The 22,515-nt window shown below is 40.9% G+C and overlaps 1 protein-coding gene and 1 long non-coding RNA gene across 2 annotated transcripts in view; one reads left to right on the forward strand and one right to left on the reverse strand.

Annotated features, from left to right (window-relative positions):
* LOC116696824 (uncharacterized) overlaps positions 1 to 13,443 on the forward strand; it is a 17,851-nt gene extending 4,408 nt beyond the window's left edge. Inside the window, exons 2-3 of the long non-coding RNA XR_004333842.1 lie at positions 111 to 116; positions 13,433 to 13,443. This is a non-coding gene — a long non-coding RNA (uncharacterized LOC116696824). The remainder of the gene's footprint in view (positions 1 to 110; positions 117 to 13,432) is intronic.
* The window catches only part of LOC116696816 (collagen alpha-1(XI) chain-like), a 44,435-nt gene extending 21,920 nt beyond the window's left edge, over positions 1 to 22,515 (reverse strand). Inside the window, 26 exon segments of the mRNA XM_032528002.1 lie at positions 286 to 330; positions 468 to 521; positions 597 to 641; positions 724 to 777; positions 861 to 905; positions 1,795 to 1,848; positions 2,309 to 2,353; positions 2,451 to 2,504; positions 2,584 to 2,637; positions 2,727 to 2,780; positions 2,876 to 2,929; positions 3,040 to 3,093; positions 4,385 to 4,441; positions 4,616 to 4,699; positions 5,543 to 5,617; positions 5,697 to 5,759; positions 5,957 to 5,998; positions 6,365 to 6,412; positions 6,546 to 6,674; positions 6,771 to 6,890; positions 7,993 to 8,115; positions 9,491 to 9,653; positions 9,789 to 9,910; positions 10,569 to 10,660; positions 10,773 to 10,940; positions 22,111 to 22,515. Coding sequence (XP_032383893.1) covers positions 286 to 330; positions 468 to 521; positions 597 to 641; positions 724 to 777; positions 861 to 905; positions 1,795 to 1,848; positions 2,309 to 2,353; positions 2,451 to 2,504; positions 2,584 to 2,637; positions 2,727 to 2,780; positions 2,876 to 2,929; positions 3,040 to 3,093; positions 4,385 to 4,441; positions 4,616 to 4,699; positions 5,543 to 5,617; positions 5,697 to 5,759; positions 5,957 to 5,998; positions 6,365 to 6,412; positions 6,546 to 6,674; positions 6,771 to 6,890; positions 7,993 to 8,115; positions 9,491 to 9,653; positions 9,789 to 9,910; positions 10,569 to 10,660; positions 10,773 to 10,940; positions 22,111 to 22,189 — 1,977 coding nt within the window. The 5' untranslated portion in view covers positions 22,190 to 22,515.

The raw sequence follows: 22,515 nt of genomic DNA on the forward strand, positions 1-22,515 counted from the left end.
CTGTCAATCTACCTGCCACAATGGCAGGTGGTCAATGAGAATTGAGTGATTCAGACGCTTAACTATCAGTAAGCAGGGTACACAGTTGCTTACGGGCCTGGACCAATCAGGTGCTGGTCAAAAGGTTACAAAATCTGGCTACCGGGACCTCTAAAATTCACTAACATGTTATAACTTGTTTCTTTAATGCTTCTCGTTAACTTTGACAACAGCAACGCAACAGCAACACAACTTGCATGCATTGTACACAAACACAGACACTGTACATGCATGCAACAGACTTACCGGCAGTCCTTTTTCACCTGGAGTACCTTCTCTTCCGGGGTGACCCTGTTGACAAGGGGGCATGTTACTATTTGTAGTTAGGCTTGTAGTTGTGATGTTAAGGTTAGGATTAGGGACCAGGGAATGTGTTGTATCAATAGGAGAGCTCAGACGCACGTGAGTACAAACATGCTTGGACTTACCGAGGGCCCGTCGTTTCCAGGTAAGCCCTGCGTCCCTTTCTTCCCTTGAGGCCCCTGTAAAAACAAAGTCAATCAAACAATCCTGACTCCTTCACCCCAAAGTTAAAAATCTTAATAGAAGTGTCTTACCTTCTCTCCTGGCAGCCCTACTAACCCTTGAGGACCAGGGAAACCCTGTAAGAGAGATGGAGCATTAGTGTTTGTATGCATTTAGGCAACTGAGGTGTTTTTGTGAGTATTTGTTCTCTGCTTATACCACAATGCCAGGGTTGCCTTGCTGTCCGGGTGCTCCGATGTCTCCTAGGGCTCCCTGTTACATACAGGAAATGATGTCATGGGAAGTAGTTTGTTTTCAGGCTCTCCTGTCTTTACTGTTTTCTATATTATACTCACTATGTTTCCCTTTGAACCTTGAACCCCGTCAATTCCTCGAATGCCCTGTGAGGACAGAAAGGAAGAGTTATCACTTCTGCATCCTTAAGAATGCACAGGAGCTTTTTTATTACAAAATAATAATAGTACCACTGGAGGAGAATATATTTGTTTTTTTAAAAGCAGACTGTGACTCTTTACTGCAAATATGATATCCCCTGTATATAGCTTATTTTCTGGCTGTACGCTTTATTCCTAAAAACATTTTATTTTCCTGTCTAACTGTCTGAAGAAAAGAAACAAGGAGGGTGCATTGCCTTGTATCATTAACATATTTTCACCTGAGACTTGTTACATGAGCCTCCTGGGGCAATAACTAAATGAAACTGAAAATGATCAGCCACCCTGACGGTTTTTGCGATACTACCTTCTTGCTTGAGGCGTTTAACGCTTAATTAACCAACTCCAAGCAAAAATATGTATTTTATACAAATATAAATGTGCTTCCTCGATGTGCTTAGATGTAGGCCAGCTTCTTACAAGTGCTAACCAGTGTTTCCACAAATGCAAATTACAAAGAAACTGCTTGCGGTGCATGGAGATGTTGTATTTGGCAGGAAGACAGTCATTTTATCAGATGAGATAAGATTTACATCATGTAAACAAATTAAGAACCAAAGTAACATTATGATTAAGCATTACAATGTGGCATCGTCTGATAGTGACACTAAGGCTTGATTTATGTCGGTAACGAGAAGAGCCTTAATTTCCCGGTATGGATAAACAGGCTAGATAGCAAGATAATTACTGGGATTTTATGCCTTTAACTGTTACAAACAATAACTGGTATGTGTGTACGTGTGTGTGTGTGTGTGTGTGTGTGTGTATGTGTGTGTGTGTGTGTGTGTGTGTGTGTGTGTGTGAAGATGTAAAAAAGTGAACATTTCCCACTTACAGGCTGGCCTGGGGGACCAGAACGACCTCTGGGACCAGTCATGCCTCTTGAACCCTGAAATACACATCACAGTTACATATAATGAGATTTCACTAGATCTAAGAGTGAGAACAGTTTTGACAAGTCTGATTGCTTTGGCTGGTCCTCACTTCTTCACCACTTCAACATAGTGTTGTTTAAGGATTAAGACTTAGTTTTAGGGTTAAGGTAAGGAAATAGGGAATCTTTTATTTAAATACACAAGTACAGTGCATGGGAATCTATCTGTGTGTAATACTGTACAAAGCATCATTAAACAGAAATGTAAGTATGGGATTTCTTGAGGGTCCTCATATGTTTAAATACACATATAAGGAGGGGGTCTGTGTCTGTGTGGTAGAATACCAGCCATAATTAAATATATACATATATATTTGTGTTTAAGACTAATGTCACATTAAGTAAAAATGTAGTGGATTTAAGCAAGTCATTGATTGTGTATATGCGTGTTTTCTGATTGTGTGTAAACACTTACAGCATCACCTGGTTGACCTCTTGGCCCAGATGGCCCCTGAGAGCCCTATGAAAAAACACAAACATAAGTTTATCTTCTAAATACATAATGTAAACACAAACGTGCATAAACATGAATACCCACAACTACAGTGACCTCTCACCTTTTCACCTGGCTCTCCAGAAAGACCTACAGGGCCCGGCTTACCCCTCTCCCCCTGAGAACACACAAGCGTGGAAGTCGACAATCAGTATTGTGAAATATCTGCTTATCACTCATTCAGTCAGATGACTTACGTTATGTCCTTTGTTACCAGGGAGACCTGGTAAGCCATCAAACCCTCTATCCCCCTGAAAAAAGAGATATAATAGTTCATATTTTAGGGTGACAGAACAGTCAGTAAGTCAACAGTGTGACCGTGACATTAGATTGTTTTTACCTTTGCGCCAGCTTCTCCTATGGCACCACGGCCCCCATCTGAACCTGCTCGACCCTTATAGACACACACAGACAAGTTAAACATGCAAGATTCATCCCTGTCAACAGAAGATATTTAATCAGAAAAGACTGCAGTCTTGTTAGTCTCACCTTTTTCCCGACTGGTCCGTTTTGACCTGGCATACCTCCATGCCCTGGAGGACCCTGTGGAGAAATGTGGGAATAGAACAATTGAGTTGGTTCTCAAATGAGTTCAAGTCTTATGAAAAGGAGTGAGGTGCTGAGTTTGTTTCCATGACAACCTGTTAACTCACCTTTGGCCCCACATCTCCATTGCTCCCTTTAAGCCCGGAGGGACCTGGGTTACCCTGGGGGAGAAGAAAGTTTACAATCAGTTGTCTCTGTGGGTGTGTGTGTGTGTGTGTGTGTGTGTAATATGTGTGTGTGTGTGTGTGTGTAATATTGGAATTTTCCACCACAGGAGCTTTGTTTAAAGATTTGCGACAAGACAAAACCGTTTTAGAACGTCGCAGGGAAGAGTTGCAGCGGTCTGAAAGGGCCCGTCTCAGTTAGACTCAAGCCAGCTGATGGTTTCGCTGCAACTCAGCTGTTCAAGTTGGTTTTAGAACATAAGGGATGTCACCTGTTTCAACAGCCAATACAGACTCAGCTGGTAAAGTCAGCTATAAACTATAGAAATAAAATGATCCATAATCAATTTTATTTTTATGTTACAAACAGCTGGTCGAAATGGTAGAGTTTTAGACAGAGCGTTAACGACTGCCCAAAAGCACGGTAACATTATATGGTCAAGCGAGACAGAGGGACTGAAGAGAGAGAGCACCCAGTGGCGTTAGAACAAAGCCGTGAATCGGAGAAATAAAACGTGTTTTCACCAATTCATCTCTAGCAATGCAACTGTAGCGAGCATCTCGATATAACGCTATCCACATTTAAATTTAGATGAAAGACATTATATATCCGTCAACAAAAAAGCCTAAAAGTCAGAAGTTAGAACGGAAGTACAAAGAGGCGTTGCTATGGAGATGATGCACTGTCTAGTTGCATTGGTGTAAACTGGCAGGTTTCAGAACGCGGCAGACCGGCTCGTTTCAAGAGTTAGCAAGTTATATCTCGTCTCGCCGCGAATCTTTGCAATCATCCAACCACTGTAATGGGTTCTGCTTTTGTTCCCACTGTACTCCTCCAGGTTTGGAGGTGAGTTCCTTAACTTACATTTTGGCACTGATCAGGAGGTGAGCTTGTCCGGTTGTTTGCAAACACCGCAATTAATAAAGAAGGACTTCAACTAATCACTGCAAAGAAGTGTGTTAAAACCGGTGATATCCTGATTCACAATATCCAACGTGTGTTTTGCTGCCTTGTCATGCATTTGTCAATCTAAACTGTGGATTGCTTTCACTCTGTTGAGGGAGCACACCAGTTTAATTATTTTTAAGGTTGTGTAGGTATTTTATTTATAAAATCTAGTAACATGTCTTGTGTTTTCCCACTAAATAGCAGTGTGGCATGACCAAACGCTACATTGCATTATTGTACTTAATCTTGGGGAAAAAAATTGCAGTTCATTCCATAACAACCTGCAGCTTTTCATCTTCTGATTTAGGAGAAAATCAAGCAGCTGCATTTCTCACTCACCAGTGGCCCAGGTCTTCCCCTGAGGCCGAGTGGCCCTGGAGGGCCCTTCATAGCCAGCTAGAAAAGGAGAAAGGAGTCAGACGGCAACAACAACAAACAAACACAAACATACACACACACACACACACACACACACACACACACACACACACACACACACAGCAGTAGTTATACATGTTGTGTGACAACTTTGTGTGTGATGTAACGATTATAATTCATAAGGTTGTGTACCTTGGTCTGCTGCAGGATGGCCTGAGCCTGCGCCTCCTGCGCAGAAACCACAGTGCCTGTCTTTGGATCACCACCTGACTGGAACTGTCCGCACACACACACACACACACACACACACACACACACACACACACACACACACACACACACACACACACACACACACACACACACACACACACACACACACACACACACACACACACACACACACACACACACACACATTATGCAAACTCAGTACACCACCCAGTGGCCAATACATAGCATTGCTATTTAAGTTTTGCATTAAAAAGTGCAGAAGGGTGAAATTAAAGGCACAAGGGGACTTTGAATGTACAAAAAATGATTTTGTACAAAAAAATGATGTGAATCAGATGTTATGGCCCTCACAGTCACCAGATGTCAACCCAAATAAACACCTGGGGGGGGGCAAAGTGGCTGCCACTTTGCTCGTTTGGAAGCCATGATGTCTCTCTCTTACTCATGGGCAGGCCAAATTCTCTGGGTGGGCAAAGCCGAGAAAAGGGAAGTAACCTTGCTCCTTATGACCTCATAAAGTGAAATTTTCATGGCATGGGACCATTCAAACTTAATTTGAAGTTTAGAAAAATTAAGTGCTTTAAGTGGGGGTGGGGGGGGTTAGTGTGTGGAAGAACAGAAGGGAGGGGGAGGGAACGGGATGAGGAGGAGGGAGGGGCAAGGTAGTCTCATTTTGTTTGAAAATCCTTCTAACGTCAACAAGAAGTACCGTCACTCAACATCTCACCTTTAAGTGAGGGCAGCCAGGTGATGTATCTATCCTGAGGCAGCCCATTTCTCATTTATGACATTCAAACATTCCCATTTGCCCAGGGCCCCCGTTAAGAGGACCAAATAACTGCAACCTGTAAGGCCTCAGGAAACACTAAAGTATCTTCATCTTACCGGTATAAGCATGACGTTTCCTGGGGGGCCCGGTATTCCATCAGCTCCGTTAAGGCCTGGCCGCCCTGGAGGGCCCTGAGAGGAGACAGAGGACAGTTATGGAGACGCGTCAAAATGTGGTGGACTTATACAGCAAACAGAGGACAGTCCTCACCAGCTCCCCGGGGTCTCCTCGAGGTCCTCCTGGCCCTGTGATTCCAGGAGGCCCTGGCTCTCCCTGCACAGAGATGAAAAACACAAAAAGCCAGCTGAATTAGATGGAATTATATACATTACTATTTCTTTAATTGCAAGCTTCCATTTCCATATTAAAAGTCACTGCAGTTGCACTTGTGTCCATCTTTTCACACATGTATCCTTCATATTGGAAAAAACGTGTTTAAAGTTACATATCTTGTAACAAAATTCACTCACCTCAGGTCCTGGTGGCCCGCGTGGTCCAGTAATCTGCGTTCCCTGCAGAAATTTCACAGAAATTAACTTTTTCCATGATTGTTGAGGCCATTACTAATATTTAGAGTTCAACAGACCCAATAAAAAAACAAGACCAAAATATGTACTGAGTAGAACATTTTACTCTTATATACTGTACATTAACAATCATGGATATAACAATCAATTCCTTCCATACATTATCTAAAAAAATCCACTTAGAAATTGTTTATGGATTTTAAAAAAAGGCACATTAAACAGCTGAAAAACCAAAGTACTTCTTCACATTGACACAAAAATCAAACAAAACAATAAAATATTGTGTGCGTGTGTGTGTGTGCGTGTGTGTGTGTGTGTGGGTGTGTGTGTGGGTGTGTGGTGTTTTCTCACCGCTCCCAAAACGCTTGGCTCTCCTTTTTGTCCTTTCTCTGGTATATCCTTATGAGAGGAGATGGAAGAACAACATTAATATAGATGAATAAGGCACCGAGGGGTTGTTTTCTACTCTCTATGCAGGATTCCTTTATGTGCAACTGCACAAACCCTTGGCGTGTGATGGTTTGGTTGGTACCTGTGTGTTAAGAGAGTACACCTGTTCTCTCTCGGCCTGTCCGTAGCGCTCATCGTATTCTTCCTGGTATTCGTACTCGTTCACATGGTCGTAATCTGTTGTGTTGTCATAGTCTTCATACTCTACGATCTGTCCAAGAAATATATACAGAGACAAACAATGAAGGACAAAAAGGAAATAAAAACACACGTAGGCACAAAGCCAACCTCATGTTTAAAGTCTCACCTCATACTCAGTGACATTAGGACCTGCAGTCACCGTGGAAACCGAGATGTCCTCATAGAGATCACTGTAGTCAAACTCCTCGAACTCCTCCACCACATGTTTCTTGGGTACTCTCTCCACCTGAAGACCATAAACGAATAAAAACAGAGATGATGCATGATATTGCCATGTGTAACATTTTGTTTATACATTTACAGAACAGAATTGTAAGTTTAAGGACATAGAAGATGCCTTTCAAGATATTAGATTCCTCTAGTGGTCCTGTCTGTTTGACTGCTCTGTTACATGACAGATAAAATGAAAAAAGCTAAGAAATACATGGCACTGCAACAATTCAGTCCTTTTTATTTAAGCTCCTTCAGGGTAGCCTGTTGAAGCATAACGACTTCATCAGCATGTCATTTGAATACACAAGTGTGTCTAATTTCTATGTTTTCCGTTGGCTTCTTCCTGCTGATTGCATATCTGGTGGTGTTTCAATAAAACAACTGAACACAATAAACCAGGAAAGCCGAAGTGTTTTGAGTTGTAAGAGGATAAATCGGCAGCAGTGGAAGAGGATTTAAAACCTTTCCCAGGAGTGTGAAACATTGGCACAAAGAACTTTGCAAACTATCCTGGAACACAAAGCCATGTTTTGTGTTGTAATATGAGGAGCGAAGGATAAAGAGAAAGAGAGAAATGAAGTAAGAAAAAGAGGGTGAGAGCTCAGGAGACAGTAGTAGCTTTTTATGATTCATTACCTTATTTCAAAATGGAAGTATGGGACCAACAGCAAGGAAATAAACAGCTGGAGTGATGCTTTTCAAAATGAAACTAGGGGTAAGATATTTGAGTGCTAACGCTCCGTGCAGCGAATGTTTCTTCACAGCCCACAGTGATCTTTTAATTTATGTTACCTGGATTTTCCAGTGGGAATATGTTACTGAAAATAATTGGACCATTCATCTTTTTGTCATATCTGCCTTCTAAACTGTCCATAAATACCTGTAAAAGTTTTTACTCTTACAAATGAAACCTTGGGGGCTCCTAAGCTTTCAAAACGACCGTCTGGATCAACAACACTGAACACCAAAATGCTTCACAACAGTGTGTTATGTGTGGAATGGACCAGGTAGACTGAAAAACGTTGGGGTCCCATTGCTTTTTGTGCATTCATGCTGGCATGCAATTCAATTCTCTCTCTCTGCCTTCTGTGATAGGCTGAAAGAAAGTGGCTTACCTCCACGGCCTCAACTAATATGCTGTTGTAGGACAAAGGTGAGTCACAGTCTGGGATGTAATCCTGACAGTACGTCTCTGCTGCCCTGGGGTCAGTAGCGATCAGCAGCTGCTGGATGTCTCCCTGTGTCACAATAACACACACAAACAAAAGAGCAAATCTATGACTCTACATTAGTGAAACCATATTATGAATGTGCATTATGTCACTGCTCCTCACTGTACAATATGTCATTAATTACACAACTGATATGTCACAAGCATCTGTTTCCCATGTCTGTGTCTTTGACTGTATGTGTTCATTTAGTCAGATCAAAGTGACATAACAGCTTGCTTTTATCGTTGCTCTGCGGTTAATCGTCTCCAGAGCTTGGGTCTCAAGTGGTGCCAGCGCAATAAGTCCACAGACAGATCTCCCTCTCACTATTTCAACCATCCACACACATGGAAGGAAGTCCAAGCAAAACATGGCCCTGGAGGAGTTCAGTTAAACAGATGGACCACCTGACATTGCACTGAAAACAAGGGTCAAGGTTCACACACTGCCAAAATGACCTCACACTGCAGAAGACACAACAGAAACAGAACTCATAAAAGTCTACAAAGACTTTTCACAGCAACAGATTTGGAGTTTTTCTTCCCCCCCAGTGCTTCTTGTGAATAATCAGCAGCATTTTGTGATCTTAAGCAAGACTCTAGGAGAATAATTCGTATTATAGAGCATCTGTAAGCATTTAACACAACATTTAAATGATCTGCAGCTTTGTAAAGTTGAAGCCCTCAAGGTTTGGAGCGAAGGTAAAGGTGCAGTGCATCCTCACAGCCCCTAGAGGGCAGTGTACAGAGCTCAGCAGTTATGTTTATTAATCATCATTTGTCATCATTTGGTTGATAAACTGAACAGGCAGCAACCAGCAGAGACACTTTCTTACCACATACCAGTAACTTCTTGTGTGTTCTCATTCTTTGAATTTTTTACCAACACAAATAAGTTTACACAAGGGGTAACTACCGTTTTTTTTTCAACCTAGACCCATGCCTTTATGTCTAATAGACTGACGTGACCAAAAATCTTTGAAATTCCCAGTATTGAGCGAGATTGCCAGCCAGCACGAACCGAGCTGCAAAGTAACCTAACGGAGCAATTGTGCAGCTTTGATTTTTTTCCACTAAAAGTTTCTTTTGCTACTGACAGGCTCACTTGTAACTTAAAGTGTCTGAAAAACCCTTATCCATCTCACAAGGTATCTTCTTGGCCGTAGACGGGCTGCCATCCAATCATCCACATTGTCAAAATCATTTAAATATTGAGCCATGGCATTGAAAATATTTTAGATAACAGGAGCCTATCATTGCTGTAGCCTACTCGCTCAATACAGGACCAATTTGAAAGATCTTTGGTCACATTAGTCTATTAGGTACAAGTGCATGGGGAAATGGGGTCAATTACCAAGGTGTGTCCGTTTCACCTCCATTCACACAGACATAAATGCACACACCTCAAACACGTCTTCGTCCAGCAGTCGTGTTCCAAACACAGTGACCCCCTCAGTGCTGACGTGGGGGTCTTGACCTCTGAGCAGGTCCAGGGTGTCCTGTTTGACACAGTCCAGGTAGAGAGTCACTGACTGACCCTCCACACTGTAGGCTACTCTGTGCCACCTGGCAAGAAGGAGACAAGAAGAAATTCACTTATTGTCCAAATGATCTTTCCCGAGAAGGTTCATATCAAAATCTGATTGCAAGGCAAACACAAAAGTGTGTGTATGGGTGCATGTGTGTGTGTGTAGTACCTACTTGCCATCAGCCAGGTTGATCTTTCTAAAGGTGGGGTAAAGTTCTGGAGGTGGCTGACCCTCATGGTTCTCATAAAGGAAGACAGGAGAACGGCCGACCTCCACACCCAGCTGCTGCGTGCCCTGATTTAAAGGAAAGAGGGATGATTGGATAAAATGATAATTGTAAAAGGGAGACCTGCTTTACATGTGTGTTTACATTTCACTCTTAACCCCCCACCCCAACAATATTTGTTTCTGTATTTATTGCAATATAATGTTTCATCTTAAGGTTCAATATGTTTGTTTGTTTATGTATACACCAACCACCAAGGCAAATTCCTCTTAAGTGTAACTTACTTTGGCAATAAACCCTTTCATGATGTCAGTAATTGGGATATGGAATGTACATCATATTTCCATATGAATGCAATATTAATGTGCACTTTCAATTAAGATTAAGCTCAATTTTAAGTTTAACCAATTTTTGGAAACATTTAGCAAAACTGGCAAAATATATTTCCATTTTGAGGACAACATGTAATACTGATCCCAGTAGGAGTCCTGCAGAGTGCATGGTTGGTAAGGTTTTTGTCAGTCTAGCATGTTAGTATGGTGAATACATTTTCTGAATCATCTGATTAAAAGGAAGAGGTTTCCTTTTGTAAAACAAAATTCATGGTTAACACAGCCAAAAGAATGAACACGCCAAATGACAGAAAGCAGAGTAGTTAACCATTCGGCATGAAGCAAAAGTATTTGTTTCAACATCCTGACATAGCGATGTCAACATGATGCATACCTGCGAGTCATACAGGGAGAGGAGAAAGACCTGTGAGCCTTTCACAGCTCTGACTGTTGTCATCACTGAGAAATTCACAGGGAATGGTGAATCTAGAGGGAATGCACACTCAAGTTAGGGCGCAGGCTCTCAATGATCAATTGAACATTCATACCCATACCCGGTTATTTCCTGCATCTAACAAGCCCCACAGAATTATGTTACCAGGGAAGAGTTGATTGGTGGGCGCGCTCAGTTGAATCTTCTTGTCGATTTTAAAGGAGAGGTCCGTCTCCTCTCCTCCCTGTCTGCTGGTGCACAGTCCTGACTCCAACGACACACCTTCCATGTCCTCCGACAGCTCCAGGATCTTCAGGACATCAATGGGATCCGCTGCAAAGAGACAAAAACAACAGTATGGCTGAGAAGTTTGATGGGTTCAATCTGCTGTTGCGTTGAGTTTATTGCCCTTTCAGACCCGAAAGTGATCTGCACAGGTCACTTCAGAATCACACAATAGCAAGCAGTGATTTGCTTTGCTTCCTTGTATTAATTTTGTTATTACAGTTGGATAAGATCAAATTTATTTCTAAGTTAGGGCCCTTTTTGAAACACTTCACTGGTTATTGGAAACATACTTTGCTCACTGATTTAAAACAGTGTTGAAATTGCTGACCAAAACTATGTTTGAGAACTCCAGTTATACAAACCTTCTCATATAAACCTCTTTCCAGCCAAGCAGACAGACATTTTCAGCAACTAAGCTCTGGTTAACACACTAGGCATTTCCTACCCAGCAACAAACGGCAGACTAAGTAACTGACTAGCTGATGAACATGAAAAACATGGATTTTCCTCAGCATTGGTGTAAATACACAAACAAACTGATAACGTCTTGTAAATGCACTGCGCAACTGTTTGGTGTGATGTTACCAATGATACAAATTATGCTATCTTGTACACAAACTAATGAAGTACTTTATTAGTCAGACCATGTGTTCTTTGAATGTCTCTCTCTCTCTCTCTCTCTGACACATATTTGTTGCAGAAGCTTGGTGTAATCACATGTTAACGCCCATCTTGGCACTGACAAAAAGTAAAAGAGACAATTACAATCCCTGAAGGCATTTCCAAAGATGTGGCCAGAGTTGTAGCTTGAGCAGAATCATATGCACACACGCATTCTTTTGAACACTGTCGACACAATGGTCGTAGTGATCTATGAGATGGACTAAAGCAGGAAAAGATGGGATGTATAAGATGAGACCGGGGGGGGGGGAGAGAAAGGAGAGAAATGTGCAACATATTGAAAGTGGAAAGGGAGAGATGGGGGTAAAGGGGGAAAATAGAAGACATAGTAGGTGGTAGGGGAGAGGAGGGCATGCCTATACTGGTGTAGCTTCTTTTCACACGTATTTCTGGGGCTTACGTAAACCCTACATCTGCTTTGCACCTTTTAACACACACAAACACACACACACACACACACACACACAATCATGCGTATGAGGTTGGCATAATGTCTGAGTCTGAGTGCCAGATGTATTTGTTGACCGTATCTTTTTGTTTGTCCGTCTGCTTGTCCATCTGTTTTTCTGCCAGCCTGCCAGCATTTTCTCAGCTTGTAATTCTGTCTTTAATGTGCAGGGCATCACACTATTTACTGATACAGCTAAAACTGCATTATTAAAACTTCCAGTGGCTTTAACATTTCAGAGATATTTTTTTGTTTCAGGGATTAATGCTCCGATTGCTCACTGTAGCTTCAAAACAAAACACACTTGAGTGAACAGAAAGTCATACAGGCGCAGTGAGGGAAGCAGGCCAGCTGTTCCTCAATGCATCCAGTTTTTATGCTCTTCTAAGCTAATCATCTGTAGCTTAATATTTACCATATGGACATGAATGTGGTGTCAATCATTCTATGGGGTTTATCTTGTCCGTTAATAAAAGATGTCTTAAATGTCCAATTGGCGCCTGGGTAGATCCCCTGGTAGAGGGTGCGCCCATACTGTTTATAGAGGTTTACTTTTCAACGCGGCGACTCCGACCTGGGACCCTTTGCTGCATATCATTCCCCATCTCTCCCTCCCTTTCATGTCTTCAGCTGTCCTATAAAAAATAAAGGCCTAAAATCTACAAAAAAATTATCTTTAAAAAAAAAAATGTCCAAGACATGTGGGATAGCATCCAAATAAACTGCAACACAAAATTACTATCATTTTTATGCAAAAAGAAACAATGGGATTTGTAGCTAAGATGCAGCTTCAGCGTGACTGTATTGCCTGTCTTTTGGTTTGCCTTTCTTAATTTTGATTTGTATTTTTCTTTGCGCTTTTTAGTTTAGTCATTATGGTAAATGGACAAGCATAGGGATAGGGATTCTGTGTTGTTTTGCTGCTCTTTGATTGGTCCAATAAACTGTCAGTCATATCCCACCAGGAACTCATATCATTCTTCACATACAACTCTCAGCAAGACGATGAATAAATTAATTTACAGTGTATTCCTTCAAAATTCTCCCAACCATTTTATTTTTCATTAACAGAAGTCTTTTACTATAAACGGATTTTAACTGAGCACCATAAACCATGTGCATGTTGCTAAAAAGTAACTTGGTACCTTTGTAGGATTGTAGTTACAGTGTACAGTATATTACAGTACATTAAGGTTTTATTTAACATTTTTAGCATGCCTGGCTGCTAACATGCTTTTCTTAAAGCCATAAATAGGCTACAAGGTAGATCCTGGTGTTCAGACATGCTAGAGCCATGATTATTTAAGGTGCTCCTGAAACCCATATGCATTGTGTACAAGAAAAGGGGTTTGAGTCGTACATACCAAGAAATGATCTGACATCTGAATGCAGCAGAGGACAAGACAAGACATGGAAACTCTGTGCTCTTACTCTATATGCACTTAAAACACATCAGGTAATGCTTCCTTTGCTGTTGATTTTTGATATTATGTACAAGCACAAGACAACATCCACATAAAAAACAGTGGGTATGTGCATGCGCACACACACACACACACACACACATTGTACATACACTGGGCTGTACATACACAAGGGGTGTTCTGGTCTCCATCAGTTGCCGCAGTTATCCCGAGGCTCTTGACTGTGGTGTGAGGGGCACCATGATCAACATGCACACACATGCAGAGCATGTCAAATGTAAGCAGAGCAACCATAGTTTGAACACAAAGAAAAAGACTGAACTCTTAAGCTACAGCAACACAATGGACATGATTTATGGATTTAGGATCATAACATTGACAAACTACATTATAAAAATGTAGATACATAGATAGATCTACTGAGGTGAACTTTAACTTTGACCTACCATACATGTGGTAAGTAATTACAGTAATAGTGAAATCTTGGGTTTGCTCACTTTAAGTTTTGCCTTCAAATACACTGGCTTAGAGAATCAGACTACTCTGTTTGCTTGTTTACAGCCTGTATGTCATTCTGCCCACTTGTCTTTCTCTACAGTGAGTTACGTAACTGATAGCAGAAACACTGAATTTTATGATGACATTGACAAAACTAATATTGGATGGATGGATGGATGGTTGGATTATACAAGTGTTACAAGTGATGATGTTACAAAGACATGTTACAAAAGGCTGACAAGAAAGTAAAGCAGTGAAGTGGAGGACACAGTCTTTTGTCTGAAATCTATCTAGGTTTAAGGTTCCACATTTATCCATTCAAGATACACAAGTAAGTGGAGCAGACTTGCAGACACAAACAACACACCGACACACAAACAACTTAACAGGCACCGTATTAAAAAAGACTATGGATTTGCTGGAAACCAGATGTGTGTCTATGTGTGTGTATGAATAAGGACTGGGGAAGTGCTTTCGGTGTGCGCACGCTCTTGTTGGGCGAGCTAGAGGCCGCACCAATATATGTGTGTTTGTGATTAGTCCTCCATTAAGTCAGTAACGGCAAAGAATGCAATAACATGCTTTTTGTAGAAACAAGAATTATTATTTGGTCAAGCCATGCACGCACACACGCACACGCACATGCACACGCACATGCACACGTACACACACGGTTTTCGGATCCCCCACAGATGATTTGCCCCAGGAGTCTGTCAGTCCAGACCTCTTTACTCTTTCTGTAGCTTTTCTTAAACGTTTCTCTCAACCATCCGACATGGCTCTCCACAGAGACTCAAGCAGGAGAATGATAAAAAGAGGAAGAAGAAAACAAGAGACAGAGAAAGAGTGCAGAATAGGATGGAGGGACCATGTGTTTTCTTTCCTCCCAGTTAGCTGACACTTTTATCCAAGTTAGCGACAACAATTGCTACATACGTCAGAGGCCACATGCTTCTGGAGCAGGGGGTAAAGTGTTTTGCTCAGGGACACAGTGGTTGATGTATCGCAGAGGGAATTGAACGCAGATCTCCCACACCAAAGGCATGTGTCATATCCACTGCACCATCACCATCAGTTCAGCTGGCTCTCATCAAAGAAGCACACTGGACAGTCTCTCCTGCTGTCGGATACTCACACACAGACACAACAGTCAATGCCTACAGTACACAGACACAAACACACACACACTAAGAGGAATCATTAATATCAGTAACAGAGAGAGAGAATAAGAAACTAGCTGAAGGACCGACGTGTGCTGCTTATCTCCTTCTAGGAATCTGTGGCACTTGTGTTGAAATCACACAACATCTCAAGTCCCAACATATCCTTGTAATCTTCTCTCCTCTGCATCCAACAGTCACTCTTCCTCTCAAACACAGATCAAAGATTGCATCAATATTTGTCAGTCACGGGTCTCCGACTCTTCTCGGACAGCTACACATTGCTTTTTGTGGCCCTGTGCTCTATTATTGTTGGATGTTACATCACACAGTGACTTTGATTTTGGAGAACAAAGAGTGAGCTTACTTTCAAACATAAGTCAAATTTATAGCACACAGACCTACTGTGTCAAGAGTGCAAAGTGATAAAGATTACATTACATATAGTTACTGTAATTCTCTCGTTTACTATTTGTTTAATATTTGTTTACCAAAAAACTCCTAATTACATAAAATGTCAGTATATCATCTGTATTTTAATTAGGAGCTTTTTTGAACATCTTTGTGACTAGACTAGACAGCCAGGCTACCGCATGACATGTTATAGGTTGGAAGCCAAGCGTGCATCAAATTGGCTTTGCTAAATAAAAAACTTTAGGAAGTGACGCATATCCTCCGTCAAGTTTATTACATGCAGAGATCGTTGAAACATCTGAAACAAAATAAAAGCTTTAACTGACTGTGAGTTTGGCATTAAGCAAAAGATAATCATATGCTGGAAAGACGCATCGCAAAGACACATGAAAAAGTATTTCAAAATGAAACCCTTGCATAGCAGTATAGGATATTTAATCATCATCACATCCACAGTGATGAAATAACTGTTTCTGGACACTGATTAAGAGTGTTTTGTTGAAACACACAAAGAAATAAGCAAAGTACAAACTACACACCCATTTAAATGAGCTTTGCAGTTAAATTCTCTCTATATCCAATCAAAGAGGGAAATGCTTCTCATTTACCTGATATTTTAGCTGCCAACTAGCTGCCTTTGCATAACAAATTGAAGAAAAAAGGTCAATCTGTCAATCTGCTATGTCACTGTTATGGACTATTGGTGAACAGATCCCAACATCTATGATTTATCAGCTTTTGTACATAGTGAAGGCGGTTCAGTCTCATACTTACAAACATGTTTAAAATATGCTCCAACCATTCTATTCACACTGCCGGATCTTGTTTTTGCTTTAAACTAATTGATATGGCTCTCTGATTAGACTTAGAAAGGCTCAACAGAGACTTTACGCTAAAGTTAATTGTGTTAGTTGTCTTCTTCTATTTTGTATAAAGGGAGGACTCTGAATAAGCCTTTAAGGCTTTTTTTCTTCTCATGCACTGTCATTTCTTGTTTTTAAAGTCTATTGTATGCACTTTATATCCTTGCCATGCCAGCAGCTCTGTGTGGCTGAACTCAATGCTAAAGTCAGCATGCTAACATGCTCACATTGGCTCTTTAGCACTAAACCCAAAGTACAGCTGAGACTGAGGCGAATGTTTTGCAGGTATTTGGTCATAAACCAAAGTATTAGACATTAGGGGTGTACGATTCAGAAAATGTCACAATTCAATTCCGATTTTTAGGCTCACGTTTTAATTCAATATTGATTTTTGATTCAAAAACAATTCTTGATTACAAAAACAATCCACAGTATGTAAATGTAGTTACTTTTCCCATGTATGTATGTATGTATGTATGTATGTATGTATGTATGTATTCAAATCCATATTATCCATGTTTATTTATTTAGTTGTTATTTTAACATCCTGTTATGATGCATGTGTATGCTGTGTGTGATGCCTGTAAGCTACTGGGACCTTCTGTTCTGTTCTGTTCTGTTCTGTTCTGTCTGTCGTCTTGTAAGGAATGCCTTCAGACAATCCATTCTGCTCTAACTGACCTGAAAACCTAATTAAAACTTCTCAAACTGTCAGTTACAAAGACCACTTTCATCAATCACTACACACAACCTTTCCCTTTGAGCCGGCAACCCCACACGTATTTTGGTAAGTTGAGGCAAGTAGCAAGATATATTGTTGAGGTTTTCATGTCTTTGTTTTATCTCAATCTGTCTCAACAGAATCTACATTTTCTACATTTGTTTCCTTGTAGTTATTTAAAGCAGCCAACATATCTTGGAGGGGATTTAGAAGGGAATTGAAATGGCTGTAGCTAAGGTCTTGCTTGTTTTAAAACAGTAAAAGGACGAATTCTTCCAAGAACATATGCATTATAAACAGTATGATTTATCCTAAAGGTAGCGCACAACACACATTCGACAACCACCTAAAGAACGTGGGATATATTACTGGTAGTGGTTCATCCGCATTTTAACAAAAAAGACTTTCACTGTTTCCTTGTCTTTCCTACTGGTTGGTCAAGGCACCTGTATGGATTTTCATGAACTTCTGCTGCACACATTATACTCTTTGCGGTGAAGCTCTTTGCTGGCGGTTGCGCTTAGTTGTGGGGCCGTAGAATGTGTCACACTCACTATTTTAAGAAGTCCTTTTTGACCTCCGTCCCCATTGAGCCAGCGTGTTTCTTTGGTCAGTCTCTTGTTTAAGCAATTAAATCCAGCAATCCTCACTACATTTCTAGCAGCAATGCATAGCGCACAAAAAGACGCCTCTCCATGCTTAGTATTACTCCACTGACCAACAAAAACCTTGTCTAAAGTCAATAACGCAGGTTTTCATTGTTATTGTAACAGTGCATTAGTAAAATACACCTAGGCTCATGCACAGTGCCCCCCACACTATGCGTGTCTCACACACACACACACACACACACACACACACACACACACACACACAGGGAAGCACAGTAGCGCGCACACACACATGCAAAAGACTAAAAGTAAAAACATTCCGGTGCAAATCCGCCATCATAATAGCAATGCGCCAAGGTACAAACGCATCGTCTTTTAAAGTGAATGGGAGATGACACTCTGATTTGTTTATTGCATTGTTAAGAACCAAAACACACATATGAATTAATGAAGACACGTACAACCCTTTTGAACCATGCGCCCGGCGCACAGACCCTTATTTCCGCCGACAAACTAGCAAAAGTGGATTTTGATACGCCCTAAACGCCCCTGCGCCATGAGCTTCACACAGTGTGCTTAGATCGTTAAAATGGGGCAATTAGTTTTTCAACGATATGCCAGGGTAAAATTTAATTCCACCGTTTTCAGCCATCAAAATGAGGCAGGAAGGAGTTTAGACTAAACATACTTGACTATAGCTGTGTTACACTGGCAACCAGATGATTTTACTGAATACTTTGGAAGCAATAAATAGCCAGGGTCAGATTTAAAGCGGGTAGTGAACCAGGTATGACCCTGAAACACCTTAGGCTAGACTGGGACATTCTTGACCGCAACTTGACCACATTGCTCATAATAATGATCATAATTTACACCCAACCAACTGACAGCCAGGTGTGTGATCGCACTTGACAGTAACAAAACAAAAAAACAAAAAATCGAGAATGACATGTTACTGAAGACAGTCTAATTATAGGTGTTACGGGCGAGTTTGTCCAGTAACTGAAGAAGAAAGTGAGACAGTATACTGCATATGTGTGCAGGGGTGTAAATCACAAGTTGTATAACTATACAATATTAATGTATCAATATACATAGGGATACAATATTTCCTGATATCCCAAAGTCTGTCACGATACAATTTCATTTTGATTCAATTCAGGTGACTGCAATCGATATGAGACGATATCATATGCCAATTTAACACAGTTGCCTTTTTAGCAACTCAAAAAAAGCAACTAAAATACAATTTGACAATTAAATTACTGAGCTCTTCTGGACATTTAAATTAAAAACAAATTATTATTTTTAATAAAAACAATAAATACGAAAAGGTAATCTAAAATAAAGAGGCGTTTTACAAATATGTATTGATATTTTCACTTTGCATCGATAATATTGGATTGTGGATCATTGAATATATACGTCTATCCAGATCGATGAATCGTTACACCCCTTTATGTGTGTATGACTTTGTTTTTCTGTGTTTCACTTTACCAGATGGGTTGTTTATGAATAAATTCCTAAAGGATGTGTTCTCTGATCGCCAGGTGGGAGATGCTACACCCCAACCGAGTTTGACCCTGGATGACCCTAAAGGGCAGGTGGTCACACACTTCACAGACAGAGTGAGGTTTGAGTGTGTGCTAATCATTCAGCAGCCTAACAACCTTTGTCTTCACTTTTTTAATACATCATTGAGACATGATCGAATAAAGTAGCCAGCAAGCAGATTTGCTATTAATCTTCAGTACAAAGGCAGGTTGCTAAAAAATATTTGAAGGCTGTCGGGACTTAATATCAATATTTTCAGCTATCTCTCAGAATGCCTTCGGATGAAGCACGTCAAGGCCCAATAAAGCGAGTAAATGCTGCCTTGCAAATAAAATAAAAACAGATGTGATGAAGTTTTTTTTTTTTAAAGCTTTTCCTTTGTTTTCCTGAGTGCTTAGACAGGTTGAGAACTGTAATTTGGATCTGTAAAGCCCATGAGGACATTATATGTGACTCACTAAACACCCTAAACTCAATGTCCATTGAGTAGCTGTTCTGGAACTTTCAATAATATTGCATGTTATTCATCCATTCATCTCATCTTGAGTTGAGCTTGTTTTGCCAACTGCTGTTTCCGAGGTCTAGAATTCACTTTGAAGCGGAACTTTCGAACTAGAGCCCGATCAATAAAGGATTTTTAAGGCCGATACCGATACAAATATTTGGTTATTTCAAAAACCGATATTCCGATATATCAGCCAATATATACATATTTTTTAAATCCAGACACGCGTAACAGAACATAAACAGATTTCCCTAAAATGAGTTATTTATAAGTCCTTTGAACAAAATCACAATAACAAAAAATAATAATCAGAGTGTTGCCAACAGGGACGTTGTAGAGCGCCATCTGGTGGAAAAACTATGCAACGGCAACACTCATAACATGTCTTTTTTTGTTTCTTTCCTAGATGCCTAGGAACCTCCAAGACTCCAAGATAAGGAATTCACTGCCCCTGGCCAAGAAATAGTCCCATGTCTATCATCATGTGACACCGGAAAGTGTTGTTTTTAGGGTTGGCTTTTTTAAATGCATTAAACAAACAAAATATAGTCTTAATCAATGCGCGTTTAAGTGCTAATAAGTGGATTTTGTTGCCTTTGTACAGAGTCAGCTATAGTGTCTACCCAATTTAAATCTTTTCGCTACACTAAACTAAGCTAAGCTAATCAGCTTCTGGCTTAAGATTTGTATTTACTGTACAAACATGAGAGTGGTATTGATCTTCTGATTTAACTCTGGGTAAGAAAGTAGTAGGCGTGTTTCCCAAAATGTCAAACTACAGCTTTAAGCTTACATGGACAAGAAGTGTTCAGGACAAAATGGAAATGTAAATGTAAATGTGCTGTATTTATATAGCGCTTTTCCAGTCTTAACAACTGCTCAAAGCGCTTTTACATCTACAGGAAACATTCACCATTCACACACATTCATACACTGTGGCCGGGGCTGCCATACAAGGTGCCACCTGCTCATCAGATAAACATTCATACACATTCACACTCCGATGCGCAGCACCGGGGGCAACTCGGGGTTCAGTGTCTTGCCCAAGGACACTTCGACAATGACAATGAACCACCAACCTTCCGATTGGAAGCGAACCGCTCTACCACTGAGCCACAGCCGCCCCGTGTAAAACATCTACAATTCCATGACAACTTAAAAATTGTTTGCTGATGTAGTATGATCGCATGCTCCAGAATAGCTACCAAATAGACTAAATGCGATAAGACTGTTTTGTCAACTATTGTTTTCAAGGTCGAGAATTCAATTTGAAGCTTAACTGCATGTGATGTTCTTGTCTTAACTTAACATTTCAGTGACAATCATAAAGTTTAAACATAAATATAAAATACTAAATATTTGGAAGTTGATTTAATATTTAGGAATTACCTGACTCGTCTGACCTGTCCTGATGCATTAGGCCCAATTCATCTGCTATAACAGACACCAAGTACTTTACTTTCTCAAGTTTCGAACTGTTCTGTAGTTTGCATAGTCTCTTTAAGAAGATACAACAGCAAAGTCCATAACACTTTGCTACTCAAACACACTGATGGCGCACACTTGCACATATGCTGATCTAACCATGAGGCCACCACCAGGCTCCAAGAGCCCTAGAAGAACAAAGTCCTCCTCATATGTTTTCAGTGCAGCTTGAGTCCCCAGTACAGTTCAGCACAGCTCACTTTAATTTTCCTCAATCTGTTCGCCATTACCAGCTGTACAGGTTCAAAATCCTGAATGCTGGTGTATGAGAGCACAGACTGATGCAGGTATGGCAGAACAAGTCTAGACATATAGGCCTTTCGACTGTCTAGCAAAGGTGCAGTGGGCTCAAGGAGCCCAGAAATATGGTGGTTCAGTTCAACAAGCTTTATGTCTGCCTGACCTGGCATTACAAAAGCATCTTTCAAAAAGCCATTTGTTCTGAAAATTGAGTGGAAAATGACTAGAGGACTAGAGATTTTTTGTTGTTGTTTTTTGGGGGGGGGGTTGGGATTTGACCTATCCCTGACCAACCAAGATCACATAGACAATCAACTATTTGTCTAGATGCACACATGGCTGACAGTGAGTGTTTTTGCTGGAAAGTTGTACAAATTATGTTACGGAAGGGTTAAGGATGACACTTAAACGTTGATGAGCTCATCAGGGGCTGGAAGGCAGGTGGTGACAACTGATGTGACACAGAGAGAGGAAGAAAGGAAAGGAAAGGAAAGAGGAAGCATCATCTTCAACTTTTTACAGGCTAAAACACAATTAGGCAAATTGAACTCGGGGAGCTAATTATTTGCACAGAGATAAACAAGTCAACAGTTCTTAATATTTCAGCCTACCTGCCGTTGAGATGTGAAACACCGAGACGAGCAGCAACAGCAGCCATGTCTCGCGCACTGGACTCCATCGATCCATCATATTGCATTTGAAGCTATCGATAAAGCGGCCAGTAATTCCCTCGTGCCTCCCCTGCGCTCCGCGAGACACCTGAAGTCAGAGAAACTTTTGGCTTTGCGGGCGAGATGGGAACTGCTTCCTCGCGCCCGTGCGTGTCAACACGCACTTTACCAGCTGGCAATTAAGAGCGCGCATGCATTAACGCTGATTTAATTGATGACAAAAATATATTCAGCAGAGCTTACTCTCCGGTCATTACTGTTTTTCTTTTGGACGGACGGATGAAGAGGGGAGACCAGCGGGGGGAAAATCCTTAATCTCACAAGGTCTTTTCTTTCTTCACCCAC

Source organism: Etheostoma spectabile, chromosome 2, assembly GCF_008692095.1.
Source record: "Etheostoma spectabile isolate EspeVRDwgs_2016 chromosome 2, UIUC_Espe_1.0, whole genome shotgun sequence".
Taxonomy (NCBI): domain Eukaryota; kingdom Metazoa; phylum Chordata; class Actinopteri; order Perciformes; family Percidae; genus Etheostoma; species Etheostoma spectabile.